Here is a 21583-nt window from a genome sequence, read left to right on the forward strand (position 1 = left end):
TCTATTTATTCATGAGAGACACACAGAGAGAGGCACATAGAGGGAGAAGCAGGCTCCACTCAGGGAGCCCGATGCAGAACTCGATCCCAGGACTCCAGGATCACTCCCCGGGCTGAAGGCAGGGGCTAAACTGCTGAACCAACCAGGCATCCCAATAAATAAAATCTTTAAAAAAAGATTTTTCTAAGCTGCAACCTTAAGAAGCTAGAAAAAGAAAAGCTGATTAAATCCAAAGTAAGAAGTAAAATGGACATAGAAACAATAAAAATAGAAATCAATAAAATAGGAACTAGAAAAACAATATAGACTATAAATGTAACAAAAAATTAATTCTTTGAGAAGATCAATAAAATTGACAGGCCTGTAGCTAAACTGGTAAGGAAAAAATAGACACAAATGACCAATATCAAGAATGAACGTGAGAACATGACTAGAGATCATAGAGACATTAAAAGGATAATAAAAAAATGCTATGAAAAATTTTTTTGAATTAATTTTGACAGTGTAAATGAAATAGACAAGTTCTTTAGGAGCTCACTTAAGAATTAGATAACCTGAAATAGATATCCATATATAGTTTATATGTTATTATTACATTCAATTATATATACATATATATGTATATTTTTAAAAATTTAATTTGTAATTAAAAACCTTCTCCAAGAAAACTCCAAGTTCAAATGGCATTGCAGGTAAATTATAATTTCCAAACACTTCTGGAAGAACCAAAACTGAATCTACACTAACTCTTCTAGAGAGCAGGAGAGAAGAAAATATTTCCCAACTCTTTTATGAAGCCAGCGTTACCATGATATTCAAATCAGAAAGATAGAAGAATGGAGATGTCAAACCAATATCCTTCATGAGCATAACTGCAATGATAGTAAAAATAATTAGCAAGTTGAATTCAGCAACATATACAAGGTATAATTGTTATGAACTGAATTGTTATGAACTGAATGTCCCCTCAAAAAACCATATGTTGAAGCCCTAACCCCAATGTGACTGTATTTGGAGACAGGGACTTTATGGAGATAATTAAGGTTAAATGAGGTCCTAAGTGTTGGACCCTAATCCAATAAGACTGGTGTCCTTATAAGAGAAAGAGACCCCAGGAGTGTGGACACACAAAGGAGAGACTATGTGAGGAATAGCAAGAAGGTGGCTGTCTAGAAGCCCAGAAGTGAGGTCTCTTTGGAAGCTAATCCAGCTGGCACCTTAATCTTGGACTTCAGAACTGTGAAAAAGTATATTTTTGTTGTTTAAACCACAAAGACTGTAGTATTCTTTTATGGCTGCTTTAGCAGACTAATGCAATAATATATGGTGATCAAATGAGGTTTATCTCAAATGTAGGGTTGATTTAACATTTGAAAATCAGTCATTGTAATTCACCAAAATTACAGGATAAAAAAGAAAAATCATATGAGTATATCAATAGATGCAAAAAAAAAAAAAAAGCATTTCACAAAATTCAGTACCCATTCATGATAGAAAAAGAAGAAAAACCTCTCAACAAACTGGGAATGGGAGGGAACTTTCTCAACCTGATGAAAATCATCTACCAGAAACTTGTAGCTAACATCATACCTATTAGGGAAAGACAAATGCCTTCCCCCCTAAGATCAGAAACTAAGCAAGAATTCTTACCAATTTGATTTAATATCATACTAAAGTTCCTGATCAGTATAATAAAGAAAGAAGTAAAATTATCTTCATTCACAAATGACATGATCAGCTATGTTAAACATTATAAGGAATTTATTTCAAAACTGTTAGAATAAGTGAGTTTAGGAAAGTCACAGGACACAAGATCAATACACAAAAATAAAATTTGTTTTTCTGTATTAGTAGCAGAATATTTGAAAGTATAATTAAGAAAATAATAACATTTACATATCATGAAAAATTATGTGACAATGGGTATATACTTAATATAATATGTGTAAATACTATACACTGAAAACTATATAACACTGATGAAAGAAATGAAAGGAATCCTAAGTAAATGGATATATATATATATATATATATATATATATATATATGACATGTTCATGTTTCAGAAGACTAAGTGCTGCTGAAATTTTCAATTCTCTCCAAATTGACCTATGGAGTCAGTGCAATCCAAATCAAAATCCTAGAAGGCATTTTTAAAGAAATCAACAAGCTGACTTTCAAATTTATATGGAAATACAAAAGACCTAGAGGAGGCAAAACAATTTTGAAAAGGAAGAACAAAGTTGAAAAACTTATATTACCCCATCTCAAGATAATCTTTTAAAGAATGACATTAGAATGACTGGATATCCATGTGAGAAGACATTTCACTTATACCATAATATAAAAATTAAGTCATAATGTAAGCATAAAATTCATTTATTTATTTGTCAGAGATAAAAAGAGAGAGAGCACGAGGGCGGGCCAGCAGTGGTGGCAGGCAGAGGGAGAAGCAGGCTTCACTGAGCAGGGAGCCCCATGTGTGACTCAGTCTCAGGACCTGGGATCATGACCTGAGCCAAAAGGCAGACAACCAACAGAGCCACCTAGGCATCCCTAAACATAAGACTTAAAACCATAAAACTTCTAGAAGCAAACATAGGGGAACTCTTTGTGACATTATGTTAGGCAAAGATTTCTTTGTACACTAAAAACACAAATCATAAGAGAAAAAAGACATTTTAAGCAGATACCTTATGAAAGAAGACACAGAAATTGGAAATAAGCACATAAAAGGATGTTTAGTGCCAGTCATCATTAAGCAATGCTAGTCAGGGCAGCCCAGGTGGCTCAGCGCCGCCTTCAGCCCAGGGCCTGATCCTGGAGACCTGGGATCGAGTCCCACGTCAGGCTCCCTGCATGGAGCCTGCTTCTCCCTCTGCCTGTGTCTCTGCCTCTCTCTCTCTCCGTCTGTCTCTTATGAATAAATAAATAAAATTAAAAAAAAAGAAGTGCTAGTCAAACTACTAACCACACACATGAAAAGCCAAAATTAAAAAATAGAAAAGGATAATACTAAATGTTGGCAACAATGTAGAATACTGGACTCTCACACCTTGCAAATGGGAATGCAAAATAATATGGTCAATTTGGAAAAATATTCGGTATTCTAAAAAAATAAAGTTAAACATATATAAACCATAAAAGTAGCAATACCACATCTGGGTATTTATCCAAGAAAGAACATGTATACACAATAAAACTTGAACATATATATGCATACTTTTTTTTTTTTTTTGTAAAAGCCTAAAACCGGACACAATTGTCCATCAACTGGTAGAGAAACAAATTATGTATCCATGCAATGGAACATTACTGAACAATATAGAGGAATAAACTATAGATCCATATAAGAATACGCATGAGAGGTACCTGGCTGGCTCAGGGGTAGAGCTTGTGACTCTTGATTCTCCCACACCAGCTGGGTATATTACAATTCAACTCAATTCTGACACTATCTACCTGGAGACAGCATCATATCCCATAGGTTAAGGGCTCAGTCCTTAAGGGACTAATGGCAAGACCACCTCCTCTTCTTCAGAGACCACAAGTCCAGGTTGCCACCTGGGCTTCTGACCAACCTGCTATAGATTAGAGGTTCCCATAGCTCGCTCCTCAGGTTCAGGTAATTTGCTAGAGCAGTTCACATAACTCGGAGAAACAGTTTACTTACTGGATTATCAGTTTATTATTAGAGGATATAACTCAGTGACAGCCAGATGGAAGAGATGCAAAGGGAAAGTATGGGGAGAGGGCACAAAGCCTCCATGTCCTCTCTGAATGAGCCACTCTCCCAGAATCCAAGTATTTGCCAACCTATACTCTCTCCCAACCTGTGCTTTTTGTTTTTTATGGAGGCTTTATTACACAGAAACGATTGATTAAACCATTAGTTCTGGGCATCAATTCAACCTTCAGCGCCTCTCCTCTTCCTAGAGGTCAGTGAGTTGGGACCCTATAGTCACATGGTTGGTTCTCCTGGCAACAAGCAACAAGTCCCATCTTCAGGTGAGGCCCAAAAGTTACCTCATCAACAAAACAAAAGACACTTTTGAAAAAAAGATTTTATTTTTTTATTTGAGAAGATCAAGAGAGAGAGAGAGCACAAGTGGGCAGAGGAGGAGCAGAAGGAGAAGCAGACTTCTCATCTGCGGGGAGCCTAATGTAGGGCTTGATCCTAGGATGCTGGGATCATGACCTGAGCCAAAGGCAGATGCTTAACCCACTGAGCCACCCAGGTGCCCCAAAACAAAAGACATTTTAATGCTCTAGTCACTTAGGAAATTCTGAGGGTTTCCTGTGCCAGGAATGAGGACAAAGATGGAATAAGTATTTCTTATAAATCATAATATCATAATACTTAAAATTGGTGAACTTTACTGTCTGTAAATTGTACCTGAATATAGCTGATATCAGAGGGAAAAGACCCTTTTTTCCAGGGTTCCTGATGGGATTTATTTGAATCAACAGACCAAAATAGCTGGTCTCACAGATCTTAGAAGTGAAGTGACTCAAAAAGAGTCACTCTGTCAGAATTGAGCCTCAGGGATGTGTCACTTCTTGCAAGTAATTCAGCAGTTTTGTCTAGAATGAGAGTCTATAATGGGAAATAGAAAACTGGTATATCTCTCTCCTTTCAGAAGCATTTAAATTTACAGAAAATTTCAAATGTAAGACTTCATAATGCATGTATTCTGTGATGAGAGTTCTAGTCAAAGTTCTCTTACCTACTTTGTTGATAGTGCTTACCAACATTACTCTCTGCAGAGTCAATGAGATTCTTAAACTTCTTGCTCCTTCCTAAAACAAGAAGAGAGAATTCTTTCATTCATTTATGCATTCAATGAACATTTGTTGAGCATCTCCTCTCTGCGAGGCAATATGCTCCGCTGGAGACAAAAAATAAATGAATGAATAAGGTGTGGTCTGTATCCTCTGGAAAGTGCTATCTGCTTGGAGTTTGTTGGATTCACAATTCAGAGCATTCAATGGGATTTGCCATTGTCACTAAAGACTTGCCAGAAAGACTGAGGATAATGAAAATAAAGAATATTTTTAATCGAAAGTCCTTTAAATCCCCAAATGCTGCAATTTTTTCAAGTGGGAAGGCCAATCTTTCCCAGTCATAGAAAAGGAAATGAGGGCCTCCTAAAGATTAGAAGTTCCCATCCCATGGTGAGACAGTGAGTGAGCTGAGACTCTATCTGTTGCTTGACTCTTGTTCAGTATTCTGGAGGCCCCTGGGGTCATCTTCATTGTCTCCTCTCATTACAGACTGTAGAGCAGCCTGTTACTATGTTATGCTTTATTCTTGGAGAAATGGCTGGTTACTTTTACAATTCAAACACACACATCACTGGTAATTTCCATAGGTCACTTCTACTCTGTAAAAAATATTAGAAGTGAAATGCTTATTTCAGCAAAGAAATACTTTGTATGGATTCCCCCTTCAATACAAATACTGCTTTTGAAACAATTCCTTTTCATTTGTTGAATGATTCAGAAAAAAAGTGATTTGTCTTTTTTTTTGGGGGGGGGGGGTGGAGAATAGGGACTTTTTCCCAAATATTTTCCGCAATTATTCTGATGGTGAAGCATTTTCTGGTGAAGATAGGTTTTCAAGTGTGAAATGGAAAGGCAGCTGTAGCTATGTAAAGATTTGGTTTTTGTTTTTAATGGTTGAGTTGGTACACAGTATTGCGCTAAAAAGCTTTATCTTCAAAAAAAAAAAAAACTTTATCTTCTCATAAAAATAAACTAGTGCAATCACATGGTATTCTTGGACCAAACTTTCATTTGTCATTTATTCAATGCCACCTATGTGTCAAGCCCTGTGTGAGGCAGGACGGTCAGGAGAACTTTTGAAGATGGCAATGTTCTGTCTGCATTGTCTAAATATAGGAGTCACTAGCCACAGTTGAAATATGGCTAAAAACTGAATTTTAATTTAATTTTAATTCATTTAAATTAAATGGGCACATGTGGCTAGTAGTTATCAAATTGGACAGGATATGTATGAGGAATAAGTAATATGAAGTGTCTCAACATGGACAATGTGGTTGTGGTGTACTGGGCTAGATGCAGATAGAGGTAGGATTGTTTCCAGTGATATCTGTCCACAAGGGTGCCCAAGCTTTCAGAATCATCACCTTCAATGAATCTACAATGAAAGGGACTTATATATAAGTCTATATCCATTGGTACAATGTATACTGTGCATACTTCAGTGTCCATGTAAATATATATGTGCCCACATATTTATAGTGAGAAGATAAAATACTAGGACTCTTTCAAGCTAAGAAGTGTAAGAGGATGGTGAATAAAGCTCTGTCTTAGGTTCTATTGAAGTGTCAATGCAATAGATATCAAAGTGAATGTGAGGCAAACCTCTACCCCATATGCAGATTTTTAAGGAAATGGTCCTGAGACCCTCTTCCATAATATTGGGTCCTACACCCATATCAAATCTATAAAAAGAAGTGAGAGTATGAGAAGAGTGGGAGCCTAGCTCTCCTTCCCATCAGGAGGAGGTGGGAGGTGCTACTCTCTAATTTTAAGCCTAGGGAAAGGACTTCAAGGGGCCCCTCGTAGATATTTGAAATTGTTCCCTGTGCCTGGAAAATACTGAGGATGGTGGCCTAACCCATGTCCCAAAAAGCTATTGGAGACTGCTGCTTCCCGGGAAACCCAGCGCAGGAGCCAGTTGAGCACGGTTTGAGGGCAGGGCCAGAGAGCTGTGGCGGCTGTGTGGTTGGGACTAGTCTGCACTTGCAGAATTAGTGAAGCCAGGGACAGTAGAGTGTTTCTGTGAACCAGATGTGGATTACATGCAAGAAAGCTGGTCTCGGGTCAGCCCTCTTGGGCTGGATTCAAAAGGGTGCGCTAGAGGGAGATTGAGCGGGAACAGGAGATGTCCTCCGGGGGCCTCGCCCACCCCCTTCCCTACCGCACACTTCCAGCTAAGCGGAGATTTAATGCTAGGTCAAAACTCCTTTTTAGCCACTTCCCTTTATTTTGGTATCTTCTAGCGATAAGGCTGTCCTCGTGACACAAAGGTGTAACACAGACGCACCGTAAGCACCGCGCAGCCGGCCACGTGGACGTCCAGCTCCGGGCTGACTGGCGGGAGCTGGGCTGAGCCCCGGGCTTGCGCTCGGCCCGACACCTCCCTTCCCCGTCCCCAGACGGGGGCGCCTTTCCCGGCCCCGCTGTGCCGCACGCGACTCGGGACTTTGGCGCTCGGATCGAAAGCGCGGCCCGCGAGAGAGCCGGCCTGCAGCACGCCCGGTGTGCCCGTCGCAGGGACGGGGAAGGGGGGCCGGCCTGCGGTGGGCGTGCGCGCGGCTCTCCCGGGGCCCCTCCTGGGGGTGGGCCTGCGGGGCGGCGGCGGCGGCGGCGGCGGCGGGTGGGGCGTCCGCAGCCACCTAGCCCCGCTCCCGGGGGCCGGCCGGCTCGGCCCCCACCCGAGGGGCCTCCCCGGGGCACCCCCGCCGCCGCGGACCCGGGGAGCGCAGGCGCGCGGTTCCCCCTCCCGGATCCCTCCCCGCCCTTCCAGGGAGGAAACATCCCGGAAAGCGCCTCTCACTGTCCTCAGGGTAGGGAAACTGCCGGCCAGGAGACAAAGCGGCAGGCAGGCTCCCCCGGGGGAGGCCGCCCGAGGGCGAGCGCGCCGGACCCCGCGTGGGCTCAGGGCCGGGGGCCGCCCCTTGCCCCTCCCACTCCCGGGGGCCGCCCCTTCCCCTCCCCCTCCCCCTCCCCCAGCTGCCCCTCCCCCTTCCCCCGGGCGCCGCCTCTTCCCCTCCCACCCCCGGGGGCTGCCCCTCCCCTCCCCCCTCCCCCCTTCCCCGGGGCGCCGCCCCTCCTACCCCCAGGAAGTCGCCCCTTCCCGCCCCCTTCCCGCCCCCTTCCCGCCCCCGCCCCCGCCGGCGCTCGGACGTCTCTGGGGGCCTCGGGGCGCGCGGGCGGACGGACGGCCTCGGCCTGGGCATCCTCCGCCAGGGTGCGCACCGCCGCCGCCGCCGCCCCCGCCCGGCCGTCCCGGGAGCCCAACAAAGAGCGCGCCGCCAGCCCGCCCGAGGCTCCCCGAGGCTCCCCGAGGCTCCCCGAGGCTCCCCGGCCCGGACCCGGCGGCGGCGCGGGCGATGGAAGATGGAAGGCGGCCGCGCGGCGGTGAGACCCCGGGGCGGCGGGCGGGGGGCGTGCGGGGCGCGGGGCTCGCGGGCCGGCGGGACCCTTGGCGTGGTGGCGCCCGGCCCGGTGCCCTGCCCCGGTGCGTGTGCCCGAGTCGGGTCCGCTCACGGACCCTCCGCCCGCTCTTTGTGTGCGGAGCCCAGAAGGGCTCACTTCGCGGGGAGCGGTCGGGCGCTTTGAGAGCCTGGCCCGGACGGGGAGCCCGAGCCGCCCGCACCCCTCGGTGATCGCGGCGAGGACGGCGCCGCTTTCGCTCCGTCCAAGTCCGCCCCGCTAGTCTGGGCTATCACGTTGCTCTGTCGGAAAGAAAAACAGCAAAAATCCCCAAAACAAATTTGCCTTGAGCGAGCCAACAGGGGAAGATTATTTGGTTTAATAGTCTCAGGAGCTTTTAAGGACGTTTCATTGTGTCTTACATGCATTTCACTTTTATCTGCTGTTTTCAGCTGTAAACTCTAGCAAATGATGTTCCGAGATTTAAAAAAAAAAAAAATCCAGGTTAGCACTTAGAGAACGTGGGTTTAGAACGGTGTGGTTGACTTGCATAATGAATATTGTTTTACCGTTCCCCTCGAGGGGAAAGGACGTCAGACACCCAGAACGCAGAAGATGTAAAAGGCATTAGGATTTCATATTATAGAAACTGTTTTGCTTGACAGCGGGATGCAGGATTTCCACTCCAGGGTAACGCTTCAGTGCGTCCAGGTGTTGGTGTGGGGCAAAGGCAGATCACCAAGTGGGATTCTGAGAATAAATGCTTCAGTTCATTAACTATAATTGAATATATATAAAGGATTTTGCAGAGCCCAAGAGCCAGGTAAGTTAAGACAGAATTTCTGCCGTCAACGAGCTGCTTTCTAGTAAGACAGACTTCTGCAGAGGTTAGGATAGAGGAACCCAGAGGAAGGAGAGCTTCTGACCTAAGGCTTGGAAGTCCTTGGAAAGGAGCTAGCAGTTGAGCAGGAGCTTGTAGTGAGGAGGGTTTGGCTGGCTTTTTGTGTGTGGCGGAAAGGATGTTCCCTGCTGAAGGAAGAGAAGTGCACGTTCTATTCTATAACAAGAAATGCTTTACTCTTCTTTCTTAGAGTATTTACAAATCGAGATTTTTTTTTTCTCTAAAAGTCATTAAATTCCTCTTCACTAAAGAATGCAATATGCTCAACAGAACCAGCAAAACAATACGGAATAAATTAACACCTTCCCAACCAATTTTTAGTGCCCTGATGCATGTGCTTCTAATAACTTTCTTATATCCATTCACAGATCATATCACAAATGGCTGATTTGTCTTGTCAGATATTTCATTAACGTATGTTTTTTTATACGAAAAGGAGCAGAGTGGTACCCTGGAAAGCACTTGGGTGGGACACTTTGTCACTGACTGAGTTATCGCTGTTGTCTTGGGCAAATCATTTAATCTCTAGCTAAAGTTTCTTCTTTTGTAGGTTGAGGGGATTGGGTAGGTGCTTTCTGAGAGCCGTCTAGCACTAGCATTTTATGCTAACATGCTTTAACATGTACATGCATCACTTAGTGATGTACTTTTTTTTTTTAAGATTTTGAGAGAGAGAGAGAGAGAAAGAGAGGTGGGGGAGGGAATGAGCAGTGGGAACAGGCAGAGGGAGAAGCCGACTCCCTGCTGAGCAGGGAGCCTGATGTGGTGCTTGATCCTGGGACCTGGAGATCCTGACCTGAGCCAAGGCAGACGCTTAACAGACTGTCTCTCAATTTGTATGCTTGTGAACAGATCATCACTCTTACCCTGGCCATTGAATGTGGAAGAGCCATTAAAGCTGAAAAGCTAAAATAACCTTATTTTAAGGTGAAATTTCACGGTTGAATGTTATTTTTAAAAAATGCAAGCATAAGCTTGACTTGCAAAACTCAATTTGTGTTGGCTTTAAAAAAAGTTTTGTTGACTCTTCATTTGTGAACAAAGAATAATACTTTACTATGTACATTGTACTTAAGAAGTTCAATTTTGCTTTTAATTGAATAGTAGCAGTTGAAAAATGAGATACCTTGGAAATCCTTTTAGGTTAGTAAATCTTGGGAATTTGGAAATAAAAATAAAATAAAACAAAATCAGTTAATTGAAAAAGGAAAATTCAGAGATACTTTCCATAAATGGCTCTATTCACTTTTTAAAAACTTGGTATTTGTGTATTTGTTTGCTAATCCTGATGGAAAATATGAATGGGATTTAGTCTTACCTTACATTTGAAAAAAAATATGTCCAAGTCATTACTACTTTTAGAGGTGATTTTTTTTCCCTTTAGAAATTCTGGAGTCTTCTGTCCTGCCTTATTCATAAAACCAACATGTCATTGTGGTAATGGGTTAAGTTCAGTCATTTTTTTTTTTTTTTTTTTTAGATTTTATTTATTTATTCATGGACACACACAGAGAGAGAGGCAGAGACACAGGCAGAGGGAGAAGCAGGCTCCATGCTGGGAGCCCGAGGCAGGACTCGATCCCAGGACCCCAGGATCACACCTTGGACTGAAGGCAGGCACTTAACCACTGAGCCACGCAGGCGTCTCAAGTTCAGTCATGGTTAAGCTGAGGGAAAAACTATGTGAACATTAAAATGTGTATGTGCTTTGGCTTCAGATTGGTTTGTTCGAGGTTTACCTGAAGTATGTTGTCATGTGGCAGTTATGAAAGGAGTGTTTCTTTGGGCTTGGTTTGGATTAGGAGGTGAGTAATGGATGGTGATCCTTTCCAATATTTAGAAATGAATTCGGACACAATTGAAGTTTAAGCAGTCTGTGAAAAATAATCTGGTGATCAGTAGGTGACCAAAGTCCACTTAACCTCAGGACATGCGTCAGGCTCACAGAAGGCTGGGGATCTAGTCTAGCTTTAAATTATTGTTGTTTTGTGGGTTCTCAATATTTAGGGACTCTTCACCTGTAGTCTGGGCCAAACATAGAAATCCTTAGCTTCCCTTTGCTGAGAGTGGAGGTGATTTATCTTGAATACTGCCTTTTAGTTCTTTCTGAGTCCTTTTACAGTTAAACCAGCCTAACCTTATGTTAGAGGAATACAGGATCCAGATGAATTTCTCCAGAGCATGTGTTCAGAGTGCCTGTGCCTGTATAGTTTGTGGTGTTTGTGATATTATGTGCAGACTCAGAGGTTTACCAGAAAGAACTTTAGTGGTGACATGTTGAGAGTGTGTTCCTTTGTACTTTTCCTGTGTTTCCGAGTTACAAGACCATCTTCCAAAGACATTTTTCACATACTGCAAATTGATGTTAGTTGCAATGGCTACAGTGGCAATGTCAATCGCTGTTGCAGTTTACTGCAGTTTACGGAAGGGAAAAAGGATAGCTTGCAGCATGTAGTTAACAAGTTATTCTTAAATCTAGATCACCAGATTTCCATGCTTCCTTTGAAAAGAAGGTGTAACTCCTAACAATAATGAATCTTTGCTTATGCTATCTTATTTATATAAAAATAGCACATGTCCTTGCAGTCCTTGTTTTTTGCTGAACCCAGAAGGTCAACATACTGGGCCCCAGTCGGCAGAGACTTTGTCGACAATCTGGGGCACAGAGGTGGTGAAACATTTTTGCTTTTGGGCATTCCTGTGTGAGGGAGTCATCAGCTCCTCACCCCTTCTTCTGTGTTAGTGCCAGGCCCTGGCCAGGGCTCGCCACTCATTTCTTGAGGCTTGCTTAACTTTGAACAGTCATCTAGTATAAAACTCTTTTTTCTTTGGCCACAAGTCAGTGATATGAGTCAGAATAATTGTACATGTTGATGGATAGTTTTCAAGTTTATTCTTGGAGTTAGGGATTTAGGGTAAGTGGAAAAGTGAACATTTGACTGAAGCCTGGGGCTCTTCTCCTACAGAGTATTCTCATCTGGGTTGTCTGAGGAGCAACATTTTCCTTTAAGTTTCATCTTAAGCTGTAGCTTCTAGAAAAGGCTTATTTTAAGCATTTTAGAAAAGTTTAAGTTTTCAGGAGATGCGTTGTTACCATCTCCTTTGAGACCTTACTGTGTGCGTTGACAGATCACCTTCTCTCCTCCCCATGACAGCCCCATGAGGCCACTACTGTCATTATGTCCATTCTGAAGTCTGGAGATGCTAAAAAGTGGCAGAATAAGATTTAAATTCAGTATGGTTTTCTTAACTACTGTTCCGCTTTTATGTCCTCAAAGTTAGTGTTGTGTATTGCTGAAACTGAACTTTTGGCTCTCATATTTAGATTCTTGGAGGTCTTAGAATCTGAAATTGGTTGACTAACCAAAAACCATTATTTTACATACGGGTTGGTTTAAGTAGTAGGACAAGGATTGTAGTTTGGCTTAAGAGATGGAAACTGTGTAATTTTCTTTCAGAAACACTCTTAGTCTCTAAAGGGATCACTAAGTGGATTACGTAAGAAGTTCCATACAGTTATAAGCAATTCATTGGAATTCAAAATAAAGCAGATTTCACAATTTAAAATTGACTATAAGGCCCACTTTTATAATTACATCACCTCAGAAGTAATCTAGACTTTTTTTTTTTTTTTTTTTATAATTGTGGGTGTTGACACAGAGAAGGCTGCTTTTTTCTTCTCATGAGCGGGACTTAGGCTGTTGAGAAAGGGAACCTGAAACAATGAGAAGGAAAATGGGGAATGAGCTGAGGGCATTAATGAAAAGATTGGGCGGCAGCTGCTCCCTTTTCACTTGCCTTCTGTTCCCAGACTTTTGCTAAGAAAAAGTGAATTATAGAAATGAAGCAGCTTGGTTCTTCCTATGGCTATTTGGTCTGTGGACAAGGCAAGTAGAACAATGTAAATAGAAGAGGCTGTAGCTTCTTTTGTTTGGACTTCAGGAGATTCTTGGTTAAGGGCCAATGGAACTGTATATTAAATACGTATATGTATATGAAATTTCTCTGTATATGAAAATGTATACATATGTATATCTTTTTTTTTTAAATTATTTATTTATTTATGATAGTCACACAGGGAGAGAGAGAGAGAGGCAGAGACACAGGCAGAGGGAGAAGCAGGCTCCATGCACTGGGAGCCCGATGTGGGATTTGATCCCAGGTCTCCAGGATCGCGCCCTGGGCCAAAGGCAGGCGCCAAACCGCTGTGCCACCCAGGGATCCCTACATACGTATATCTGTATGTATTTCTCTGTATATGAAAACATACATTCTTTCTGAATTTAGATTTTTAGTAACCCTTTCCAAGAAGTCATCTGATAGGCACAGTATATATTCACACATAAGACCCTGGGAGAAAGGGCAATCTAGATGTAAGACTGAGTGCGTAGACAATGCGGTTAAATGATTGCTGCCTTTGTGATTAATAATATTTTCTAACAAAATCGTATTAGGAATACTGAGAAATGACAGCAGGCTCTGTGATCTTTCATAGCATCTCCTGTGATCTTTCCTTCATGTCTCTAAAAGCTACAAGTCCTGAGTGTTTAAAGAAGCAAGATATTTCCTTGAGTCTGAAACTTTTCATTTGAATATCAGAGTTCACTCTGGGCAGATGTTTATTTTCAGCTTTGTTTCTAGTGGCTTCAAAGGGTTCATGAGCTGCCTGCCCCATCTGCTGATGCTTATTTCTCCCTATACAAATCCCCTGTGCAAGAAAAAGTCCAGTTGCTTTCCATGAACTAGTATCTATAAGTAAATTAAGGCAGAAACTGAAATACAGACACTATTTATTCATTTAGCAGATGTTTAGTACTTATTGTGTGCTGAGTTCTGTGGTAGGCTCTAAAAAACCTGGTCTACTGACTAGTAAGAAAGCCTGCCAAGAACATTCAGAGGCATTTGGGTACTTCTCAGAGTCAGACCTCATAATCTGTAAATACTGATAATGTACTTAAGAGCTCTGAACTTACAAACTTTAGTAGAATCAGTGAAGTTTCTGTTATATCAGTAAATGTTACATAGAACTTTCTGCTGTGATGGCAACATATCTGTGCTGCCAGGATGGTAGTCAGCAGCCTCATGTTGGAATGTGACTAGTGAAATTTAGGAACTGAATTTTAAGTTTTATTTATTTAGGCGGATTTAAATAGCCTCATGTGCTAGTGGCTAATATGTGGGATAACATAGCTCTAGAGCAAAAATGCACTAATAGATGGGATTGGCTGTCCTGGGCAGTCATTTCACAGTTGACCATCTGGTTGCTTATGATATGATCATGGAACAAGGCTTTGCTGCATTTTTAGTTTTGCACATATTTACCTGATCATGTCAAATAATATGAAAGCAGTGAGAGTGTATGGAAGCATGGGATTATAATGCAAATGAAAGTGGAGGTAGAATCATTGAAAGTGATAAGGAAAAGTATTCCGCAAGATGGAGGAAAACCTTTGATAAACTGGAAAACCTTGAGTGTCTTGTTATTATATGAATACTGGGTTATATTATACTATTATGTTAATACTACCATTATATTACTATTGTATTAATAATGAGTTGTTTGAAAACTTGCTGAGATGGTGAGAGCATTGCAGTTGACTTTTTTTTTGTTACAACCTGGTAGATAGTGCTATAATTTCAGGTCCCTTTTGATCTGCTTACATTGCAGTGAATATGAGGGTATCCAAGTGGCTAGGCTCTTTCCTAGGACCCCTCAAAGCTGTCCTGGAGACCCAATAGATTTTCAGTGTAGATGAAACTCGGAAAGACGCCTGAATAGTGTAGATATTGGCAAGGAATTGTGCCTGGTTTTATTTTTTTATTTTTATTTTATTTTTTTGTGTGTGCCTGGTTTTAAAATTACTCCTTAATAGAGGTGCTTCTGCACCATCATTAGATACCAAAACACAGTAAGACAATGGAATGCAGAAAAAAAAAATTTACTCTTTGTCCCCCAAATACTTTTTTTTTTAAAAGATTTTATTTATTTACTCAGGAGAGACATTAGAGAGGCAGAGGCAGAGGGAGAAGCAGGGAGCCTGATGTGGGACTCGATCCCAGGACCCCAGGATCATGACCAAGCAGAAGGCAGAAACCTAACCAACTGAGCCACCCAAATTCTTTTTAATGTTAAGTCCAGCAGGTGGACAGCCCTGTTTGCAGGCTCCAGGATTTCTCCAGGTAGGCATATGGGAATAGCTTTGAGTGTAGCATGTGTGAAATCATGAGTGAATTCTCATGGATTAAAAAAAAAAAAAAAAATTCTCATGGATTAGGCCCTTGTTGAAATACATTCCAGTTTTGGAGTTTTGTAACTTGTGGTGAATACACCATGAAATCAAGGCATAGCAATGCAAAAATTTGGGGATGGGAGGAGGAGAAGGAGTAACATGGATTCTGCATTTACTACATGCCGGGTTCTTTGTGAAGTGTCCATGTGTGTGTGTGTGTGTGTGTGTGTGTGTGTGTAAATTTGTATATTCTTGTATGTTCTTTACCATATCGTGAGACAGGTGGTGTCCCCATTTTCAGAGGATGAAATTGAGGCTTATGAAGGTTTAAATGGGATTCTTTTAAACACAACTTTCTTGACAATAAAGTTTACATACTACACAATTTATCCATTTAAAGTGTATGTTCAGTGATTTTTAGTGGTCACAGAGCTGTGCATTTGTCACCATAGTCAGCTTTAGAGCATATTTATCACCTCAGAATAAACTTTGGATCTATTAGCTGTCCCTCACATTCCAACCCAGGCAACTGATAATCTGCTTTCTATGGATTTGCCTATTCTGTATAATATGTGGCTTTTTTTTTCAATATGTGACTTTCTGTGTCTCCTTTCATTTAGCACAATGTTTTCAGTGCTCATCTGTGTTGTACTTTATTAGTTTTATTGCTGAGTAATATTCAGTTGAATACACAAGACACATATCATTTTTTCATTCATCAGATAATGGGTTGTTTCTATTTTTTGGCTATTAGGAATGATGCTGCTTCGAACAGGCATGTACAAGTTTCTGTGGGGACGTATGTTTTCATTTCTTTTGGGTATATACATAGGAATGCAATTGCTGGGTCATATTAAAACTTACGTTTAACACTTGGAGGATTTGTCAAACTTTCTCACAGGGGTCGCACTATCTTACATTTGCATCCGCAGTGTATGAGAAGTTCCATTTCTGTACATCTTCATCAACACTTATTTTCTGTGTTTTTGATATTAACCATCTTAGTGGGTGTAGAGTGTTATTTCATTGTGGTTTCCCTCATGTTGTTAAGCATCTTTTCGTATGCTTGTTGGCCATTTGTATATCTTCTTTGGAGAGATGTCTCTTTAGATCCTGTGCTCATGGTAAAATGGGTTGTCTTTTAAAATTGGGTATTTGTCTTTTTGTTATTGAATTGTAAAATCTCTTTATATATTATGGATACAAGGCTCTTGTCAGATATATGCTTTGCAAATATATTCTTCCATTCTGTGGGTGGTCTTTTCATTTTCTTATACTTTGAAGCGAGTGAGTTTCTTTATCTCAAGCAAAGCATGAGAGGGCTTAGCACACTTCACATACTTAACTGAGGTCAGTCAACAAAATGACTTGTTAAATGGCTTGTGTAATGAATGTCATTTTGTTTGTTTCTGGCTGGAGAAAAAGATAGGTTTAGCCTTTGACTAAGCAACTCAGGCAGGATTGCAAAACTATCATGTGTATTGAAAATAAAACTCGGAAGTCACTTCTCTATAGAATTTTATGTATAGAATGTAGTTCTTTCTTCCTGGATTAGAGAGAACTGTTTAAAAAGAATAGGAGTACGTAGAAGAGCCCTCTTTTGAGGTCCTGTAATTTTATGATCTAAATAGTGTTTCCCATATTTGTCTCACAGGAATTACCTGGTTTTATGTAACTTTTTTTTTTTTTTTTTTTTTTTTTTTTAGAAGGAATTACCTGGTTTTAGATTTCTAGGGTTCTAGGGCCAATTGAAGGTTTTGGTTCAATAGTTCTGAAGTGGCAGTTTTCATCAACACTTCATATGATTAGGGTCAGAAATACTTGAGAAATTGTGGTCTAAACTGGTGATAATAATGACCTTTTAGTGGTTGCTCCTATAACTTAATTAGACCTTTTTAGTGGGTGTGCCCTCCAGGGATGAGCATCCTTCACTGAAGGTTATTACAAAAAGAAGATCCAGCTGGTCTGGCTACTTTGGTTACTGCAGTTACTGATCTTGATCCAACACAACCCAAATTCTCTACCACCACCCCCCCCCGCGCCATATAGTAGAGGTGGTTCCACTATAAAAATTAAAAACAAGGTTCATAAACATTTTCATGTCATGAGGTTACCACCATCCTCCTGAGAGTATTGCTCTCTCCTTTTCTTCTCTTTTAAGATGTGTTTATAAATTTCTTAGCATCGTTGAATCCCGTAGCCACACAAATCTCCACGTAGCTTGGATGGTAGGTTACTTACCTGGATGGGTGGGAATTATTTTCATTCTTAAAGTCACACAGCTTTTAAGTGGTAAAACTGATCTTGCTTGTACCCTATATTATTGTTGCTTGTAGTGCACGGTGGATGCCAAGAGGAAAATTCTAGTACTTTGTGTGGTGCTTTGGCATACAGTAGTTACTCAGTAAATGTTTGTTCAGTGAAGGAGTTGAAGACCACAGTCTATTGAATAGCTAAGCCCAGGAACTCTTCCAAAAAGGTATGGACAGAGTCGGTGCTCTGACATTTAGCCTTGTGTCCTGGTGGAGTAGAATTTCCAGACTCAGAAATGATGGCCTCATCATTTTTTGCCGTTGACCTTACTGTGGGTTTTGTTGCATCTCCTGTTTTAGAAGAGTGGCATTTTCCCCTACTTTGCAGACAGCATTTATGGTCTGCTTTTAGAGCTTCAGGAGTGTGACTTTTCATTACAACTTTCTTACAAATGATAACCGAGGGCACAAGAGATAAGAGTAATGTGTCACTGTGAATTTCCTCACACAGACCTCTTCCTTATGGCAGAGAAGGTACGTATGGGCTGTGTTTGCCTGGAGTTATGTAATGGTCTCAGAAACCTGTTTCATCTATTCTTTTGATTTTACCGTATTTCATTCTTGGTTCATTTTCTTTTACCATCCTTATGTGGCTTGTATGTCAGTAGATTGTCTCTTATGTTGTTGGGTTCTGTTTGGAAAAAAAAGTCTAATAAAATGGCATATTCTAAAACAAACCTACAAAAGGTATATTTACATTAAAATATCTACATATTTTAATTTTTTAAAAAGATTTTATTTATTCATGAGAGACACGGAGAGAAAGGCAGAGACATAGGCAGAGGGAGAAGCAGGCTTCCTGCAGGGAGCCTGATGTGGGACTCGATCCCAGGACCCCAGGATTATGCCCTGAGCCAAAGGCAGACACTCAACCTCTGAGCCACCCAGGTGTCCCTATATATTTTAATTTGATATGTAAAAATATTTATGTATTTCAAAGAACTTGGTAGGCTTACAGCAATTAAAGCCAACATTTTAAAAGCACTACTAAAATAAATAAATATATCTGTGATTAAGTAGTTTGTGAGAAAAATGTTTTAATTTATAATACTATCTGTCAAGAAGGTTCACATATGAGCTAAAAGGATAGCGGTTGTCTCAGTGTATGTAAGGGTATTTGCATCATGAGTCTTATAAGTTTTACTTTGTTTCTATACAGCAAAAACAATTTAAAAATAAACTATTGTTGGTAGAATTTTCTTATGGTCATTTAAATGTCTCTAAAACATTCCTTTTAGCTTTCATGGAAACAACTTGTTCATATATACCCATATGTAATTGTTTTACATAATACTTAATTGAATTTCACAATTTCAGTAGCAAATATAACCTGGCACAAGTCAGTTTGGGAGCTAACATAGTTGATTCTTGGTGACCATCAACTCAATGATAGGAGCAGAATTTTGTAAGCTTGACAGTCTTGATTACTAGCTCTGGGCACCGAGTAGTAATGGGCATCAGCTAGGATATTTCACAGGATGAATGTTCATTCTGGAGTTGGCTTATTGGAAGCTGGTTAAGAGCTTCTGCTATATTACATGACTTCCTATATATAACTTCAGAAACAAACATATATATGAGAATTAATATTATTAAGTAGAGAATTAGACACTCGTTTTTTTGAAAGTCAGTTTTGTCTTTTATCTGCCTCACATTTCTGTTTGTGTACTTTACTCCTGAATAAGTTATTTCTGCATGTTAATTTTTTTGAAATTATTTTGCTTTCTTTTTTACTTGGAAGATAGCTGAAATTCTTTTAAAATGTGGTTTATAAAAATATGACCCACCCATGTCTATCTATTGAGTGAATACATTACTAAAGTATTAAAAAACACAATTTTTGTCTTATATTTAAGTTCAGAGATTCACTAAAACTAGGTTGCACCTAGATTTTTTAATATTATTAAAGCATTAAGTGCTTTGTACTTTGTGTCATAATTTCTCTTTTTTTAGAAACTGAAGCCCATTATATTGGCCTGGCACCTTTCACCTGCTTCAGGAAAGGTGTATATATTGGGACCATCTCTTCAGTGTGCTCTGGTGAAGCAAGATCCAGGGTTTTGAGAAATCCTAATGCCTTTGGAGTGTTTTAGAGTATCTCTCAGTTTAGAGAACTATTTCTTTACAAATACTGTTTTTTTTATGAGGTTAACTTAATTATCAAATTGGGACAGCTTTGTTTTTTCCAAAGTATCTAAATATGTATATACATACAAAGTGCTTTATTAAAATATAACCCTTTGGAAAGGCTGCAAAGTATGCTGTTATATATTATGTACAGATTTGTATCACTGTTCTCTTCCATTCACTCATATACTTATTAAACAAATATTTATTGTCTCCTATGTACCAGGCATTATTTTAGATACTGGGGATACACAGTGGTCAACAAAATAGACAAAAAATGCTTTTGCGAAGTGCGATAGACTGTATGTGTGTGAAGTACTTTGGGGAAAAATAAAGCAGAGGAAAGAGATTAGGAATGAGGTAGAGTTGCATTTATTTATTTATTTTTTTATGATAGTCACACACAGAGAGAGAGAGAGAGGCAGAGACACAGGCAGAGGGAGAAGCAGGCTCCATGCACCGGGAGCCCGATGTGGGATTCGATCCCGGGTCTCCAGGATCGTGCCCTGGGCCAAAGGCAGGCGCCAAACCGCTGTGCCACCCAGGGATCCCTAGAGTTGCATTTATAAACAGGATCATCAAGCATGACCTCACTGAGGTGCTTTGTGATAAAAGGCCTAAGGAAAGTAAAGTGAGTCATATAGGGAAGAGTACTTAGGAATAGTGGACAGCAGATGCTAAGTCCTGAGACTGAGGCATGCTTCCCGCCTTCCATACTGGTCCTACAAGACCAGTGTGATTGGGGTAGAGTGAGCAAGGAGGAGAGCAGACACCAGTTCCTGTGAGGCTTCTGGTCTTATAAGCTAGTGTCAAGGGCTTGGGGTTCTACTTAGAGTGAGCAAAGAAACCAGAGGAGAATTTCAAATAAAGATGTGACATGATTTGGCTTCTGTTTTAAGAAGACAGACTATTGCTGTGTCTCATGACCTAAGCTTAAGTGGGGAAGGGTAGAAATGAGGACACCAGTTAAGAGGTTAATGTAGGAACCCAGGTGAGTGTTGCTGACGAGTGGTTATGTTTTGAAGGTATAGTAGGGAAGCTTTCCTGAGTGACAGGATGTGAGGTGTAAGAGAAATCAGTGGTGAATTGCAAGGTTTCTGGCTTCTGCAGCTTGAAGGGATGGAATTGCACCAACTAAGCTACAGAGATACTAATTTTGAGGGAAAGAGCAGGAGCTCAGTTTTGGAGATGCCCCATTGGCAGTTGGATGTATCACTCTGAATTTCAGAGCAGAGGTCTGGGCTGGAGGTAGACATTTGGGAACTGTCAGAGTATAGGGATTAGATGGAATCCATAAGGGAATGAGCGTAGATAGAGCAGCAGAGAAGTTCAGGACCAAGAACTTGGGTGACTTCCACACTGAGGTTGGGAGATGAGATGCAACCAGTAGAGTTGAGAAGAGGCAGGAGGAAAACCAGGAGAGAGCGGAGTCTTGGGAGCCCAGTGATGAAACTGCAGGACAGTGAATCAGATGCTCCTAACATAAGGGTCAAGACTTGTCCTAGATATTTAGCAATGGGAAGGTCGCTGGTGGACTTAACAACAGCAATTTTGGTGGAGTATTAGGGACCAAAACTGGTAAGGATTCAAGAGAGAGCAGTAATAGATAAATGGAAATATCAAACGTGGACAAATATTGCTCAAAGGGAAGGTGAGAAATATAACTGAAGGGAAAAGTGAGGTCAAAAGAGATTTTAAAATGGGGAAAATAGCAAGATGTTTGCTGATAGGTAAGAGGAGGAAAAAAGGAATGAGTCTTCATGTAGTAGCATAAATCTTGGGAGAACATTGGTTTTGTTTGATAAAGCCAAAATCATTTGACTTGCTAT

General features: G+C 40.8%; 1 protein-coding gene across 9 annotated transcripts in view; it reads left to right on the plus strand.

Annotated features, from left to right (window-relative positions):
• Positions 1-21583, plus strand: part of PSD3 (pleckstrin and Sec7 domain containing 3) — a 592272-nt gene that overhangs the window by 67549 nt on the left and 503140 nt on the right. Inside the window, exon 1 of one of the 9 annotated variants that reach the window (XM_072776757.1) lies at positions 8025-8169. The exons of 7 other annotated variants lie outside the window; for them this stretch is intronic. In XM_072776757.1, coding sequence (XP_072632858.1) covers positions 8149-8169 — 21 coding nt within the window. In that variant the 5' untranslated portion in view covers positions 8025-8148. Of the gene's footprint in view, positions 1-8024; positions 8170-21583 lie in introns of those variants that run through there. One more of the 9 variants, XM_072776758.1, reaches the window with a different exon arrangement.

This window comes from Canis lupus, chromosome 15, assembly GCF_048164855.1.
Source record: "Canis lupus baileyi chromosome 15, mCanLup2.hap1, whole genome shotgun sequence".
NCBI classification, from domain to species: domain Eukaryota; kingdom Metazoa; phylum Chordata; class Mammalia; order Carnivora; family Canidae; genus Canis; species Canis lupus.